Source organism: Poecile atricapillus, chromosome 6, assembly GCF_030490865.1.
Source record: "Poecile atricapillus isolate bPoeAtr1 chromosome 6, bPoeAtr1.hap1, whole genome shotgun sequence".
NCBI lineage: Eukaryota > Metazoa > Chordata > Aves > Passeriformes > Paridae > Poecile > Poecile atricapillus.
The window spans coordinates 14,217,440-14,234,706 of NC_081254.1; the positions used below are offsets into that span (position 1 = coordinate 14,217,440).

Sequence of the window (17,267 nt, forward strand, 5' to 3'; positions counted from 1 at the left end):
TCAATGGAAAGAGTATCAGGATGAAACAGGAAAGGGGAAACAATAGCAAAAGGGATAAAGAACTGCACATCTCCCTTCCTCAAATCTTTATCCAACCTCTCCAATCATCTGCAGTGAGGACCATGACAAGTATTTTACACCAGATGTTTCTTGCACAATACCTTTTTAAAAATGAATAGTTTCTAGCCTTGAGCAAACAGTGAGACAGCATGTAGTAAAGATATTTTCCTGTGGGCTGTTCACTGTGTCAAGCCTTAGACTTAAGAAACACTGAAGATGGTCTTGGTCCCAAATATGTTCCCATGACAAGAACTGAACACAGCACAAAGCCTTACCATGCCTTCTGTGCCCTACAGCCCTTTGGTGGATCCTCTGCTCCCAGGAGATTTCAATTAGAACATGTATTCTTCCTTTCTATTGTTTAATAATGAGCTTTTCACTTCACTGGCCTGTGGATATTGAAACTATCTGTTACAAAAGTACAAAAGTGGGATCAGATATTTTGAACAGGGTGATGAATTTCTAAAATAGAGCTAGAACCTTAGGAAAAAACTGTTCATAGTCATGTAGAGTAGGTGAACAGCAGTTCTTCCCATGTGCTTTTTTGCTGCAGTGTGCTATTCACTAATAAAAGAGATACCTTACTTGGTAGTGAGGTCTGGTTTTGGCTTGTTTTTCCTTGGAAAAAAATTCTTCCTTTGGGTAGAAAGATTTACTCTGCAAGGTGTGTTCATATGCCAATCCATGTTGAAGAATATGGAGCTACCAGTTGGCCTCAGGCCACTCTCCTATTTTGCTTCAGCTGCTAGCAACAGGTCTGGGGTATTGCCAACATTTTATGGTGCAAGCTGTCCAGTGTGAGATGATGGTGAAATATGTCCTATGGTGACAGCTACTGCTGTGTACACAGGCAAGAAAGTGTTGACTTTCAGGAAGTGAGACTTTAGGTATTTGTGATAAGGAAATGCTGTGGGTGAGTGTCTCTGACAATAAATTCTTAAATGTAGGAAATACCATTGGTGCCACTGGACAGTCATATTGTGAGAATTGCAAATGGTTTATTCATTTTGCTTTTTAAAGAAAGACCAGACAAAGTGATAATAAAAAAAAATGGAATAGAAATGTCATCTACTTGCATGAAAGGAAATGGTGATTACAGCTCACTTGTTTAGAGAGTTCCCATTTTGATTCAGTTTTCTGACTATATTCTGGTCAAAACAGTTTCCATCCAAAATTTTTACAGCCATGACTATCTTATACGGAATGGGCCTTAAACATAGGTGTTCAAAAGACTTACAGTATAGCCAGTCAGCCTGATGAGTCAAATATGAGTTTCTTATTTCAACACAGAAAAGATGTTATTTCTTTCAAAAGCTCAAACAACATCCATGGCCTGAGTCAACCTATGACCTTTTTGTTTCCCAGGAAGTTTCAGATAAACTTCCTCCTGGCTTATTTTATGACTGAATAGAACAACAAAATAATTAGTTATGAAAAGACAAAGAGTCAGTTAACTAACAGAAGGCAGAGTCTGAACAATTGAAAAGGCTATAAATTTTATTCCTCTTTGTTGTGTGAGTGTCACCTCCTGGACGCCACTTTTCTCCATTCATTTTAGCCAGAACTCTGATGTGAGAAGTGATCTTCACCCAACACTGCCTGTGTTGTTCTCTTACCCTTCAGATACCTATGAGTATTCTCACTCTGTACTTACTGGTTGCACTCCATCCTTCCTCACCTTCAAGGTACTACATATTTCTGCATGTGATTAAGAAAGATGTTACAGAGGGAACAGGTTTGCTTCAGCTTGTTTTCATGAGAATCTCAGTAAAATGCTCGATGTTCTTGTAACACTACAAACATGAACTATGAATCTCACAGAATGGTTGATGAGGTCTGGCAGCTGCTGATGCTGTTCTTGGGGAATGACAAGTGATTCTTTAGATGATTCAAGTTAGCTTTGCACAGAGTGGAAAAAAAAACAGTCAAGGAGCCCAGTGGAAAATACAAATACAACTGCAGGAACAGGAGGCACTGAGAAGGGAAGGATGGAAGAGATTAGAGGTTCAGATTCCTACTGTATTATCACAAACTGCACAGCAAATGATGGTTGCCTTTGGGTCATCTGAAAGTATGGGTGTATATGCCTATAAGCTTTCACTGCAATCCCATGGCTATATTTAAAGTACTGAGACTTTCTGATGCATTTCAATTAAGATGTTAAAAGCTAGCTCTTCCATCCCTGGGAGAACAAGCCTACTGTAGAAGAAAACTATTTGGGGTTTCCTCCCAGGCACCTCTACATGCAGAGATGGCCAGAGCAAGCAAGGAGCACTCAAGCAGTGTCATGCACATGGACCAAGTCAGGTAGCTGGGATTTGGTGGCTCTTGGGGTAGATGAACAAACACATGACTGCTCTGGGCAGAAAGGGTGGGGTTCTAAGGCTTTTTTCTATGCAATAGGCTCATTATTTCCCAATATTTCTAAAGGAAAGAATACTGGGACAAGGAAAAACTCCCCTTCACATTTATGCAGTTTGAGTATCAGCATCTGAAGTCATACTTCATTTTTGGGCTATGCATAGCATTTCTTTTTCCAGGCTCAAAAAGAATGCTGTAATTTGAAGCAGGCTGACTCAACTGGTGTTTTTGTATGTCATCTCATAGCATGACAGGGGGGAAGGTGGAGGGAAGGAGGCCGAGGTGGAGAAAAGGAGGGCGGTTGCTCATCTGGTCTTTATTTCCTTTCCCTGTTTCTTAATAGTTCAGGCAAATGGCCCATTCCAGCCAGAAGCAATGACACTCTGGCTGTGGTATTTCATCTTGGAGGAGGACAGGCCACAGCTTGTCCTGTGTGCTGGTGTCCCAAGAGCCTGTACCACTGTGCTGCTGTGGAGTCGGGGAGGTTACAGGGGGCACGTTGTCCTTACGCTGCATTTGGTACAGGGAGAAGCTTTCTAAGAGGGCCCAAGCTTCATCTTCTGCATAAAGAATTTCCTAGCTGGAAATCCTTACAACTGTGTAGGTACTTGCCATACCTTCTGTTGTTTTTTTTTAATGATGTATCAATGGAGATGGCACCAGCAAATAATTGGAAGTGACCGTTCTGACTGGTTTCACCAATTAGGTTGTAGAGAAAACAAACTGAACAAATACATCCATAAACAGAGACTTTATAAAAAATGGCTCAAAGGGGTGAGGCCAAAGGGGTCACCAGAGACAGGCCTATAACAGTCCTTGCTCAAAACTCCTGCCTGAGAATTGTATAACAAGATCCATGCATACTGCTCACTATTGTAGTAACAAACACTGATTAAATTCCCAGAATGTGAGGTACACTAGCACTGCCCATACTCCAGATGAAAACTCAAACATGGAGAGATCAAGTAACTTGTCCAACAAACCAACAGAAAGAGCCTGTAGTCAATCCCGGAATGAAACCCTGGGCTTGCAGAGGTCCAGTCGTGTGCCTTAACCACAAGATCACATTACTCATGATCTGGCACTCTCCTGCTGGAATTTTCTTACTGTAGTTACACCTATTCTCATGCTGTGTGTGGGATATGCCATGAACCAGGTCTCAAATCCTTAAGGATTTAGCGGGTAGTTGAAAGAAATCCTGTCCCTTTCAGAAAAGAAGGAAGGAAGAAGGCTGAGTTCTCCTAGAAACATCCTTTCCCCTGAAACTTGCCCTTATCATCTTAACAGTATTTCCTTTACTTTCCAAGAGTTGTTTTGAAGAGATAAAACCTTTCCATGAGCAAGAGCATTTCTAATTCAGGCTAAAAGAAATCCAGCATTATAATAATTCATACACATATGAATGGAACAAAAAAAAAGTGTCAGTCCAGAGGGTGCAAGAATCAACATAAAAAAATCAGAGCAAAACAAGTAATTTCCTGAGTGGTAAATTGCTGAAGTTGCATTTCCTATTGCATTGCATTAAAATATTCTCTGATTTGCCACCTCCTAGTGCAACACTTTCCCCTGCACACCTTTTTCCCAGCCTGTAGAGTACAAAGCACTCATCCTTTGGTCACTGTCAGAGCTGAGGACAATAACTATGCAGGAAACTGCATACCAACTGGACCTAGTTCTTAATTTTACTTTTTTTTTTTTTATTAATTAAGGATATAAAAGTATCTGTTGTATGAGTTTAAAGTTGTGGGCTACAAACTGCGAGTATGGGAAAAACAATATTTTGTGATGACACAGTTTCATTTAAAAAATAGGCAAGAAATTAATTTATTTTTAGACACACGAAGATCAAAGACACTAATTGGAATAAAATTCTTATTCACTGTAATATCCTTGTTAATGTCATCCAAGCCCTAAAACAACTATACATCAAATGAAGAAGTACCTTAACATAAAGTAGTTGTCTCCCCTGACGTCCTAGGACATCAACACACCATGTTTCTAACGAACAAGTGAAAGTAGCAGATTCCCAAGTTGACATTTCTTAAGATCACTGATATACTAAAGTCCTTCCCCAAGTACTTTCAGCAAGTGCAGCACAGCAGATATTTGGCTTGGAGGAAAGTCACAACAGGTCTAGATTTACAAAAAGATAAAGGCACCAAAAGCTATGCTTTGTCATACAGCACTTTGTCATACAGCATGCTGCCACTCAAGCAGCAGAGAAACCTCTCTCCCCTCACCATCTACAAACCTCTTTAATACAGGTGTTTTCTCTACTCCTCTCTGTAAATTGACACCAAAATTAGATCAAGCTGCACCCGATATAAGATTAAGCTACAGTAGTTCATGAAAAGCAAGTACTAAATGTTTTGCAAATTGCCACGTCTGCAATTAAATTTCCAATGTAGCTTTCAAACAGTTAAAATATTAAGGACAACACTATTATTTTGCATATAGTTGGAAGAGAGAAAAGCCTCAGATTCTCAGCTGTAACACACCAAAAAACAATACAAGTTCTATGATCACCCCATAAACTGGAAAATTCTCTGATCCAAGTACTCTTGAAAATATGCTTTGATCAAATAGTGGTGTACCCGGTCTAGCCTGGATATGTCTATGTCCCTGTCTGGACCTTAGTCTTCCCATGCAGCTCCTTTACCTGGACACTGAATAAGGAAAGGAATACCATCACAGAATCAACTGGAGATCTGTAGCTCTATCTCATCATCATAATTTAATCCACATCTTTTCTTCAGGTAGAAACTTTGCATTAACACATCTCAGAACAGCAGTGAAGCAGAAAGCAGCATCCCAGTTGTTGAATTTGGCTCCAAAAGCACCTGCTACTCACTTAGATTTGGAACAGAATTGCCTTCAATGACATCTGTCTGCCTTCCCATCTGTTCTGAACAGTCTCATGACCTATGGGGAGGCAAGGGGTCTATCAGAACTACCCCACTGCTTTTTAAAGAACAGATCATAATCCTTAGACCTGTCAGTTTCTCACTAGATCAGTGCCCCAGCTGTGCCACATTAGCCCTAGGAGAATTGTGAAATCCACATGAAGGCATCTGAGGTGAACCAGTTAAACAAGTCCAAAAATATGAGTCTTGCCCTCGGCTTGGAAGAGGTAATGCTTGATTATAGCAAGGGTTTGACCCTCCCTTCTCCAAAACCCTGATTCCAGCTACTAAATAAATATGAACATATTAAATATAGTGTGCCACCAGAGGGGGAGGGAGAGGAGGAGAGTATTGCCATTGTATGTTCTCAAGCAGCGGATGAAGAGGCACAAAAGAGTCCAAACATCAGGAAACTATTAAAATGAATACATTCCTAGTTTCTTCATAATTAATTCAGCATGTCCAATTTTGTATCAGAGAAGGGAAAGGAAAGATTTTGACCACTTCCTTTTATCTCAAGCTGTTTGGAAGAATACGATCTTGTAATGCTGAAAAGAAGTGCCTCACTGCATCCCAGCAGGCGAGTGTAATTTTAACTCTTCCACATGCCTAATTTGATATGCAAATCCCTATTTTTTGTTTGACATACAATTCTTAAATTACATAGCAAAGACCCAGGTTTGCTTAGGCACATCCTCACTTTCTAGCCAAATGCTTTTTTACTTTGTACTGCATTAAACAATACCTTGAAAACAGTTTTCACTATGCAATTTCCTAAGTGATTTTTTTTCAGTTTCCTTGCATTATTGCACAATTTAACATTAAGTTCAAATTTTAATGGTTACCTTCACACACATAAGGACCTGTTCTTGAAACTTTAGGTTCTGGGTTAGACAGAGTTATGCAATACTTTCAAAAGAAGCTTCATTAGGCAGCTATTTATATGCTCAAGTAATTTCATTGTTTCCAAGGTCCTACAGGAACAAGCATAATAAAGCTGTGATTGGCTGCAAACATAGACAGCCCATGTGGGAGCTCTTTCGTGGTCATTCAACAAGCAAAGAGTAGCATGTGCAGGTAAAATAAATCCTTGAAGTACAGTCAACCAAGATAATTATTTGCAGCTTTCCTTAACAGAAGATTTGTGTAGAGTTGGCAGAGTTCTGTGGCTCTGAAAATCTACCAAACACATTAAATGTTTGATCACTTCCTGTTGCCTTGTGTATAACACATGAGGTACTAAATATATAAGCATACTTGGAAGATTCTTGTGAACATTCAGGAAATGCAGAAGTATACCTGAGATTAGTTAGAATTGTAAATGCAAGGGGAGTTTACCCTTCTATTAAGGCTCCACTACAGGGAGAACAGGATTCTGTGCAATACAGTATGCACTCAAATATTCTTCTATGAAAAGGATTAACTGAAAAAAAAAAAAAAAAAAAAAAAAGAGTTGTTGTTTGCTTGTTTTTTTGATAATAGCACTTATCTAAGTGAGATGAAGGTCAAGGTTCCACTATGGTACACAAGCTACATTACCATAGGTAGCCCAAAATGATTTATACAATGCCACAAGAACTGCAGAAGTAACAAGAAAGAGCTAAAGGACCTTTCCCCACTGCAAATGAGGAGCTGAGGTACAATCTGACTATTAACAGAGAGAATCTCTTAGGGCTCTATACTCAATCCAGGTGTTGGAAGTCTAACACCAGTCTTATGTTACCATTCTACCAAATACTTTTGTCTTCTACTCTTTGCTTGCACCAGTATGTCCAAGGCCTTGTTTATCTGGACAGAGGCCTGTGAAAGCAGCATGCTATTCATGAACAGATTTGTTTACTCAGATTGGATTTTACTGAGCTACATGTTTCCTATCTCTATACTACCTGTGGAATGATGAGTAGGACTGGCAAAGAAAATCCATGCTATCAACTTCTCAGACCATTCAGTGCTGGGTAATTATCACATCAGATAATTGCAGAATTGCCAATTAACAACTATTCTGCTTCAAACTAACTTAGCATAGTAATGATACCATATCTTTGACGCAGAGGTGGTTCTAATGATCAGCTCAAATAGGCATTTTGTAGCAGAACAAAAGCCTTTGCTCCTAACAGCATGGCAAGGACTCTGAAAAATCTGAGAAACCAGATATTGATTTAACTGTTGAAATGTTTGCCAAGACAGCTTCTTGGATTTCTAGACTTTGAGGGACATGTCCCTGACAACTATGCCTATTGACTTAATCATCACCAGAAACCATATGCATATTAGTAACAAACTGCTAAACCTTTCTCTTGGTTTACCTCTGTGGAAACTAGATCAAAATCACAGTTAAGATACACAACACAATTGACAACGTTGGTTTTTCAAAGCAGCCAAGAAGTATATACTCAAAATGACACACATAAAATTTGGCTTCTGCCATATAAAAATGTACCTGTGAAATTTCATTGACACAGCTTAATCAATACGCTTTTAAACCTTCCCAAACATTAAGACTTGGGGAGTGAAAAAGTTTGTAACAGCACAGTTAGGGTATTTCTTCAAGAACAATACAAGAAACAATGCTGGTTTATACTGCATACTGCACAAACTTGCATGTTTTGTTTAACACTCTGCTCCTGGGAAATTGAGTAAAATATGCTTTACTTGTCTGTAACAGCTTCATTATTTGGGAGCTCAGTACAAAGCCAGCTTCTACCTTGATCGTGCTGTAAGAGTGGCAGTGGCACACGTGATAAAAGGTTTCAGATCAGCAACAACTGATGCCAAAGAAAAACATGTCAGTTTCTATGGATGCAGAGGTGAGAAAACCACACAGTAGGCTCCCCAGTCAGAGGCTGAAGTAGCCTTAAGCCATGCCACAGACAAGTCTCCTAAGAAAATCCCAGTCAAATAAAACACATACTGGCCTCCTCTTTTAAGCTATACAAACAAGTCTAAGTTTTCTTTATTTTTCAGGCATGTCTTGCTCAGATATAATTTTATCTATCATAAATCTTTAATCTGAAATATCCAATACAACTAGAAATTCCATAATTCCTATTGTTCAGCAAAACAAATAGAATGTTCTATTTAAATAGTAAATCCATAGTGAAGAACCTATTTTCTGACCATTATCCATTTTTTCCCTTAACAGGCCTGTATCAAGACTTCTCATCATATCACTAATACACAAATTAAACTAGAGATAAAGCTGAAAAAAAACATTAGTTTAGTTTCTGTCTCCCCTAGATGCTCTTTATATATTGCACATACTAATTAAAGATGTATTGACTGCTGGTTTAAATCAATACCTCAGAAGTCTTCAGTGTCAGACATCAGCAGTGTCATTCCTAAACACATCACCTATCTGCGTACGTCTTCTGTTGATAATCAAGATTTATATGAGCACGAAAGTGAGAAAAAAAAAGTTGACCAATCCAAAGATTCTCTTTTATATTCCATTTTGGCATAAATGTGCCCTCATTCTCTTCACAGTACGCACAGAGCTGAGAAAGGAGAGCACTTCTGTGACTTTCCCAATGCTGTACAACTTGCTGCAGCATCAGGACTAGATTGCCTCCACACTCAGTACACCCAGTCAGTCCCTATACTTTCTTTTTAATTTTCTAATTGAACCTTTTGAGGATGTGTTATCATATCTTTATTAAAACTATGCACTAACAGTAGTACACAGTAAGCGTGCTAGGGCATTTTTAATGCCATCTCCCAGTTGTGCTGGTGTTGGAGAGTTCACATTTCAAAATACAGCTCTGACCCTCCCACTCCCACAAACCCCTCTGGAGATGGTCAGTGCATCAAGCTGTTTGCTGCTACCCTTTTCATTTGATCAAGCATGCTAACAAGCAGACCCTCAGGGTTCTTCTATGAAGGGGGTCCACCAGCCAATGTTAGGCTGATTTCATCTTTCCCTTTGCTGTACAGAGCCCTTTCAGCGCTGTAAAACAAACTTGGGGGATGATGAGGAGAAGAAAAGCATTAAATCATGTCTCTTCATTTTGCTTTGAGGAAACTCTGCCTTATGTTGTTTATAATGAATCTAGTTTTCAGCAGGGCCTGTTGGGGGAGGGGGGGCATGTTTTGTTTTTGCTGACTCTGCAAACTGATACTTTGAGGGAATTGTTTAGGGAAAGAAGCGTCCTTTATTATGTACGTCATTGCCAAGTGATTTGGCAGATCCCTCCATGAGATGCACTCTCTGATAGGTTGACAGAGAGCTGGACTGGCCAGTTACCAGCAGAAAAGCTCAACTCAAATACTTTAAAAATCTTATGATGGCCAATTTGTGGTTTTGGCTCAAGAAAGAAAGAAGATGAAAAATAGAGACAGCTGGGTGTCAGTGAGGGATGGAATATTGAGGTAATTTTTGTTACTGTGCCACACAAAATTCACTGGCTTTGTACATTCCTTGTATCCAGCTAAGGCAAACACACACACACTGACTAGGTACACCTGCAAAGGCAATGTGTCAGTGCTTGTCCAAAGTCAAAACATCACAATATTCCCTAATACCTAGACCTTGACACTGACATACTTCAAGAAATGGTGAGTTTCTGGTTCTTGTAGAAAAATCTGTTTGGTTTTGATTCTCCCCAAAGGCCTACCTGTCCAGGATGCAGTAAATCCTTGAAACATCTGACTGAAGACACACCAAGTTTTTGCAGCCAAGGATAGAAATGAGGCCAAAGACTTACCTGGGCCTACAGGCAATGGGACAGTCTATGTTAATATGGTAACAACAAAATATTGTGCCATTTTGAATAGGAGAATAACTTTGCCAGATTAACTCTGGACATAAATAAATCCTATCTGCAGAAAGAGTAAGAAGAGAATGTTCAGTACAGGAATTACAGGACCTCAACACCAACCAAAGCCAATTATTAACCACCATTCAAATGGAGCTGGGGTGGGGAGAGAAGAGTAGGCTAATGGTTTAAACAAGGTAAATCCTACATTCTGGAAAGTAGGGGGTTTTAGGTTAATATCAAATAATAAAATGTGTCTTCTTGCTCTCTTTTGGCACTTAGTTAAGGAAAAACCTCTGGTGAAAATAGTTCTTGCCCTCCAGCTGGATGAGAATTGAGATACCTCAGTTGCAGTGACCGGGTGCTCGAGCACCCTGTGGGCAGGGCTGGCTGCTTCTGTGCCAAGGAGCAGGCTGTTTCTTGGAAATGTTTATGCAATTCAGCTGTGCTCCTGCTGGAGCCAGACACTTTAAAAAAAACCAAAAGACAACAACAAAAAACCTAACAACAAACAAACCAAAACACCCAGCCTCAGATCTCTCAGGCCATTAGTGTATCTCACTCAGGTTTCACCTTCTACCAAATGCTGTCAAATACCTGTTTTGTTTGGTTCTGCAGGGTGGAGGGAGTTGGAGGGTTGCCTTCACTGCTGTCAGTGGTTCCTAATGATGTTTCCCACTAGAGAAAATGAGCTTGCTTGTTTGTGAATCCAAATTCCCTGTGGGGCACAGTTTGGGAAACTGAAGATATGGGAAGGAAAATAATATCTGTTAGGGCAATGCATAAACATCCATAAAGCAGAATAGCAAAACACCTACAGAGAATGTTGTAACTTTGCCAGCAAACTAATTAGAGTCACTGACTGAGGAAGGAGCTGTGACAGTCAAAAAGTTAAAATAAAAATAAATCAAAAGTTTAGTCTAGCAATTATAACAGGAAATTACCAACAGTCAGGGCTCCTACATTCTTTTCCTGGTTCTGCTTCCGATTTACTGAGAAAGTTGAAGAAGCCAGATTTTAGAAGTAGCTTCTAATTTGGGAAGCCTCCATTTCTGATGCCTAGCTGTACACACAGAGGACTCCACAGACCAGTATCTTCAGTGCTCTCTGTGCATGTGTCAGGGCAGAGCATTTCAGGGCATTGGTGTCTCTGAAGTCACCCATGTGACCTGGACAAACCCACAGTCACTGGCCCGCCCAAGTGGCCGTCTCTGAAAGTTTCCCATCTGGGATTTGTGGCTGGCACAACATATTGCTGTGGGAGTCTGATGTTTCAATGCTCTTTATGGCTGACATAACATATTGCTGTGGGAGTGTTATGTTCAAATACTCCTTGTAAACATTTACAAGACTTCCAAGACACACTCTGTCTCCAAAGTCAGTGCTATTACTTTTGGAAATAATGAACCCTGTGACCTGCACGTTTTCTAAAAGGACCACTGCTTGGTAGGGGCACTGAGCTGCATTTTCAAGTCTGGCTTCAGGAGGAATTTAAGTAGCTGGTGACTTAATCAGAGAATCAAAAATAATTTGTCTTCCATTCAATAACATCCCCCCAACTGAAACTGCAATTAAAACAATCTGTGATGTCTCAAGAGGAGAGGGAAGATCTCTCAAACACAGGAGCTCTCTGGACACAGGATTTCTATTCAATTCCATGAGAATTTCTAAATGAAGAGAGCATGTAGCTTCTTACACTGAGTTGTGCTACTCAGAGGCAGAACCAAATTAAGTATCCAGAATAAGGATGTCTCCATAAATTGACCTTTTCCTGCACTACATTCAGTTGCAATCTCATCCTTATCAGGGACGCCATGGGCTGGAGAGCTACACTCTGGGTGCCTGCCAGCACTCAGTTAGTTATGGAAGTCTGAATGTTTCTCACTATACCAATGCACTTTCTTTTCTTCTGTGCTATACTATTGTAAATATGTGTGTCCTGGTCAGCTTCATCTTTGTTATTAGCCAAAATATTTACAGTGGCTTGTCAGGAGCAAATTATTATAGATGTTTGCCTGTTTGTAATGGAGGTTGCTACTGATCCAATCTTCTAAAGAATATTGCTATGCTGAGGAGTAAGCATAAAAAAACCAGAGAATGTTGTTTAGTGACACTACAGAGGGAAAAGAAAGGCTGGAGTGGGTTTGGTGTCCCCTGCTCTTCCACCCACAGCATGCGGGGGAGAACGCACTCGATGTTCCTTTCCCTCCTGCTCCCACATGCGACCCAGGAGGTAACACAGTGTCCACCATCTCCACTGGCCACTGGAGCCTGAGTCTCAGAGCTCCTGCCAAGCTCAGGTCTGCTGCCAACCACCTGCTTGTGCAACCCGTGTTTTCACATAGGAAGCAATTTGGACCTACACACTGAGAAATCACACAAGCTCCCAAAACAAAAACAAATGCCTTCCCAGCATGATGGCTCATTTCACTTTTGTAAACTTTATCTGGAAGCCTTAAAAAAGAAAAGCTGCTTAGGCCTGATGTGTAAGTGACAAAGAACCCTTTGATAGGTGATCATAGTATCCTGTCACTATACAGGCAAAGTATCTCCCTTTAGGCAACAACAAACTAAACACAGTGAATACATGGACAGTGTTTCAACACCTGCTAGGGACTCTGGGAAAATGGCTTCAGCTTTACAGCTATCCTAGCACAGCTGGATGCAACACCCTCATCTTCACATACCTCACCATATTTTGTTAAGTACAACACACAGTTTTAGGGAGTGAATGTATGTACAAATACATTACAAATAAACCTGGTATTTGCGTACAGTCAGTGTCAGCTCTACTGGCTTCCCTAGATAAAAAGGCTGTCTTTAAGGGACATTTAACATTCAGACATCACAATACACCATTTGAGTATCCTTTCCTGTTTCCTCCAAAAGGCAGAAATAGTGAAACCATTTACCAAAAGCAAGAAGCCAGTCAAAGTTAATAAAAGTTATTATTTCCACTGGTCAGAATGTCTTTCTGTCATACTCAATCCTAGTTTGTGCACTCCCATATGATAATATATAGTCTGTGAAAAGCAGAATTATTAACTTCCTCTTAACTACAGGCTTTTAGTGGAAAATAAACTAGATTTCTAAACTGGAATTTCTACTTAAAAAGTCATCCTTTATTACTAACGAGCTACTCCTCCTGATGCTGTATATATTGCTAGCAATATATACTCGATAGAGATGATTTTATCATAATGAAACTAATATTAAATCTATTTATTCAAAAAATGTTTTTGAATAAAAAACCATATTTCTAAGTACTCAGTTTCACTAACAAGTATTATGTTTTCTTGAACTTTTGAATGCTCCTTACAAGAAACCACTCCCAGAACTGTTAAGCTCTGGCTTCAACATATGAACTCTTTATTAACAGGATATGTCTTTTATGCTTGTCCACAATGTCTTCTGCCCAAAGGTTCCTAATTAAAAAAAAAATCTTCATTTTTCTACTGTGGACACACACACACAGAGACACTCGTTTTCAGTCATTCATTACTACTTCCCTTTGTCTTGTAGGCTCGTCCAAAAGGAGAAGGCCTGACACCGTACCAGGGCAAGAAACGCTGCTTTGGTGAATATAAGTGCCCCAAATGCAAGAGAAAATGGATGAGTGGAAACTCCTGGGCTAACATGGGACAAGAATGTATCAAGTGCCACATTAATGTTTATCCTCACAAACAGGTAGGAGAAATGCAGACCTGATGGCAACAGACTTGGAACTAGGAATGCTGTTGACTTTGTAAATAGTGGGTAAGACAAACAGAACTTGACATGGACTACAACACATGACAGAGAATGTTTCCCAGATGAGCTGTCTCAGTCCTGGAAATCTGGACAGGTGTCATAAGAGTTGCAACATTTGAATGTTCTTTCTTTCAGTACAAACACCTCAAACCCCAAATCTTTACATGCCTTTCTTATAGAAAGAGACTGTGGGAGTTTTTAATCTTAGATAGAGTAAGAAAAGTTCAGCAATAGAAATTTACCTCCTGCTTCTTCTGATTCTCTTCATATTTATACCAATTTACTGTTTCATTCCACTGCTGTCAGCAAAGTTATTTCCCATGAGTATAGCTTTTTTCACTTGTTGGATTTGGTCATGGGGCTATCTCTGCTTACAAAGAGTAGTGATAAAGGAGAACAATACTAAGATGACTCCTGCCTACAAAATTCCTTGGTTAATGGCACCAACTTCACATAAGAATCTCAAAGCTTCCAAAGTCTCTTGTTCCTTACCTCTGTTTAGACAGCTTGTCTATAAAGTCCAAAATCCAGGCTGAGTCACTTAACACATGCATGGAAGTACAGTCTTGAGGGTGAGGGAAATTACAGGACCATTTATAGCATAAGTTTATTTACCTCATTCTTCAAAATTCTTTCCATCATTTATGCTGAAGTTGAAAGTGCCAGGAAATCATTCAAGGGGTATCCCATCCACACTGTAGAGGAGTCATTATAGACTTAGATGTGTACATTTTTGTAGTAAAGTTTTGCAAGTAGTCCACTCTGCAGAGTTGCCCCTCATGGTAGGGCTGGAAGAGTCCAATCTGCACAGCAGTGCAAAAGTGAGACACACACTGTGGGAGGGCTGCACTCTACAGTGCTTCTGTAAGTTGTGCTTGCCACCGAGCCACGTACACGGCACTTTCTGGGGAATCATCACAGCATGGGCAGGGCAGCTTCCCACAGGGCACCCCATCACTGCTTCCCTGCTGTTTCCTCAGGATACCATAACTCATGGATGTGGAAGAGCACGTGTCTATCCATGTGTTCATGTCCCAGCAGAAGGTATTGCAGTTATATGAGATTTTTAAGACATGTTCTTAAGCCTGCATTTCAGCTAGGCTTCCCAATATAAATAACTTGCAAACAGTCACTGGTGCTCTTCCCCAAAATGTGAACTTTGAACCTCGAGCTGAAAGATTCTACATCCTGTTGTCACTGCCTCACCTCCATCTGCTTCTATTTCAGTGTTACCATTGTCATCCTTTCTAGTCCTTTTCATTCTTCCAGAGGTGCTGCCCCTGGTTAACCCTAACAGCAAGAGGCAGACAGTGGAGGGAGCAGCGTCAACCCATGCACAGAGCCAGCAGCATCAGAGAGCTGACAGATTCTGAGCTAACAGAGGTCTGTGGTGCTTCTTGACACAGTTTCCTGTCTGCTGTCCCAAACGTGGCTTTTATAAAAGCATCCAGTGACACACCACTCTCTACACATTTATCAACATTTGTCAGTGGGGAGCTATTCTGCCCCATTTTGGAAAATATGTTATACCCAGTCACTGGTACTCTTATACTAAGAGCTGTTGTAAAAGCACAGTGAAAGATTTGGTTAAAAGTCCAATATTTCTAGTTTGAGAATTAAAGCACAAAAAAGTCTTGTGCACATAATGTGGTTTTATTATTTTTCTTAAATAGCACTGCTACGCCACTAACATTTTCTAGATATATTTCCTATTTATTCTTTAGATTTTGATTATTTTGTTGGTACCTACCATAGCAGAGGCCTCATTCATGTTTGATTTCCTATGCACTTCCAGAAGTTTTTAAGCCCAGACTTCCCTCTCAATGGATGTCCTCAGTCAATTATGTGCTCCTTCTGCATTTATTATATGGGATCAGATTATTTGCATTCTCATCTGAATCTTGCAGAGGTTTTCCAACTTAAATTATTTACCTAAGAAAATATCTTGCCTCCCCCTGCACACCATGATTCTCTTGTGTCATTTTAACTCAGTTTGAAAAAAAATAAAGTGTTGCAGTTAAAGAAAACAGCAGACAGACACTACAAAAACAGCAAAGTCACTACAATATGTGATGTGATTGATCATAGTACAAAAAAATCAATAAATGGACATTTTTCTTCAGTTCAACAAAAACCAGATGAACTGGAGAAGTCTGACCTCTTTTCAAGATCACACAGTATTTACTTCTAGTGAAATAAATTATTTCTACTTTCAAGCAATCTTGTCAATATTTCTCTTCAACAGTGTGCGGGAATTCATCATCTCCTATTCTTACTCCTTGGTAAGCATATAATTGCAACCTAACAGGAAAAGAGATATCTTGAAACATTATTTCAAAAAATAATGGTCATTTTTATCATCAGATGAAAATCACTGCTGGTCCCTCAGTATGAGGTAACCTTTTGTCAATTTACAAGAGCTTCCAAAACTATAAAAACTGTAAACATCTCAGCCCATATCTAAAACAGTCAGGGACCACATTTCCCTGGTGAGGGCCTATGATAGGAGGTTTCCATTCACTGTAGTATATTCATCAGGAAAACTCACACCAGATTAAATCAACACCCCCATTCCACACCTGGTCCTAAGCAGTGGTGGACACTTACAGAAAGGTGTGTGTGTGTACAGGCAAGACACAACAATCACCTCTGGGGATACTTTCCCAGCCTAGTGAATATCTCAGCATTCTCCCAGTTTGTCACCAAACAGATCAAACCTTGCAGAGTCTATTAAATAGCTGAAATCCAACCACAAGCTTTGCTGCGTCACTATCACTGTTGGAGAGTAGGATGCTTGTGCCCAATTTAGGACAAAAATTTGAAAACCTTCTTTAAGGATTGCTCGATATTCATTGCAGTGAATTAGGAGTTTCTTCTCAATTGCCAGGCCTGCCCTTTTCTCCTATCCTCATCTTCATAGCTGTATTTCATCTTCCCCAGCCACTTTCCCAAATCCATGGACTTCCCAGTACTGTAAGGTTTGTTCATGTCTCACAAAAGATGGTTTGGTGCTGAAGCACTCCCATGTAACTGGCTTAGGCAAGAATATCAGAGTACTGAAGATAGTAATCTCCACTCTGGATAGCTCTGGGGTAGCCATTCAAGCACACATGTTGGTTCTGTGAATGGCTTGTGCAGCTATGCTCAAATCTCGATTTCCTATGCATACCTTTCATTAGTGAGTCCCTGGAGGGGAGAGCAGCCACATTTTCCTGCCACCTGCTCATTGTTCCTGGAGGCTCATTTCACTCCAGGAAACTATTCCAGGCCAGTTCCCCACAAGGAATGTCTCAATTCAGCCCTAAGCTCTTAGTCCACATGGCCTAGCTGTGAGAATGAGCTTTTAATCTCTCTAGGGCAGGAAAAGTCTTCTCAGCGCTTTTACAGCTGTGTATATACTTCAGAGTGCTCTATAAATACAGCTCTAAAACTCTGTATTTTA

The 17,267-nt window shown here is 40.1% G+C and overlaps 1 protein-coding gene across 1 annotated transcript in view; it reads left to right on the top strand.

The window, feature by feature from the left end:
- The window catches only part of ZCCHC24 (zinc finger CCHC-type containing 24), a 107,075-nt gene that overhangs the window by 78,234 nt on the left and 11,574 nt on the right, over positions 1–17,267 (top strand). Inside the window, exon 3 of the mRNA XM_058840848.1 lies at positions 13,598–13,762. Within this exon, the coding sequence (XP_058696831.1) occupies positions 13,598–13,762 (165 nt within the window). The remainder of the gene's footprint in view (positions 1–13,597; positions 13,763–17,267) is intronic.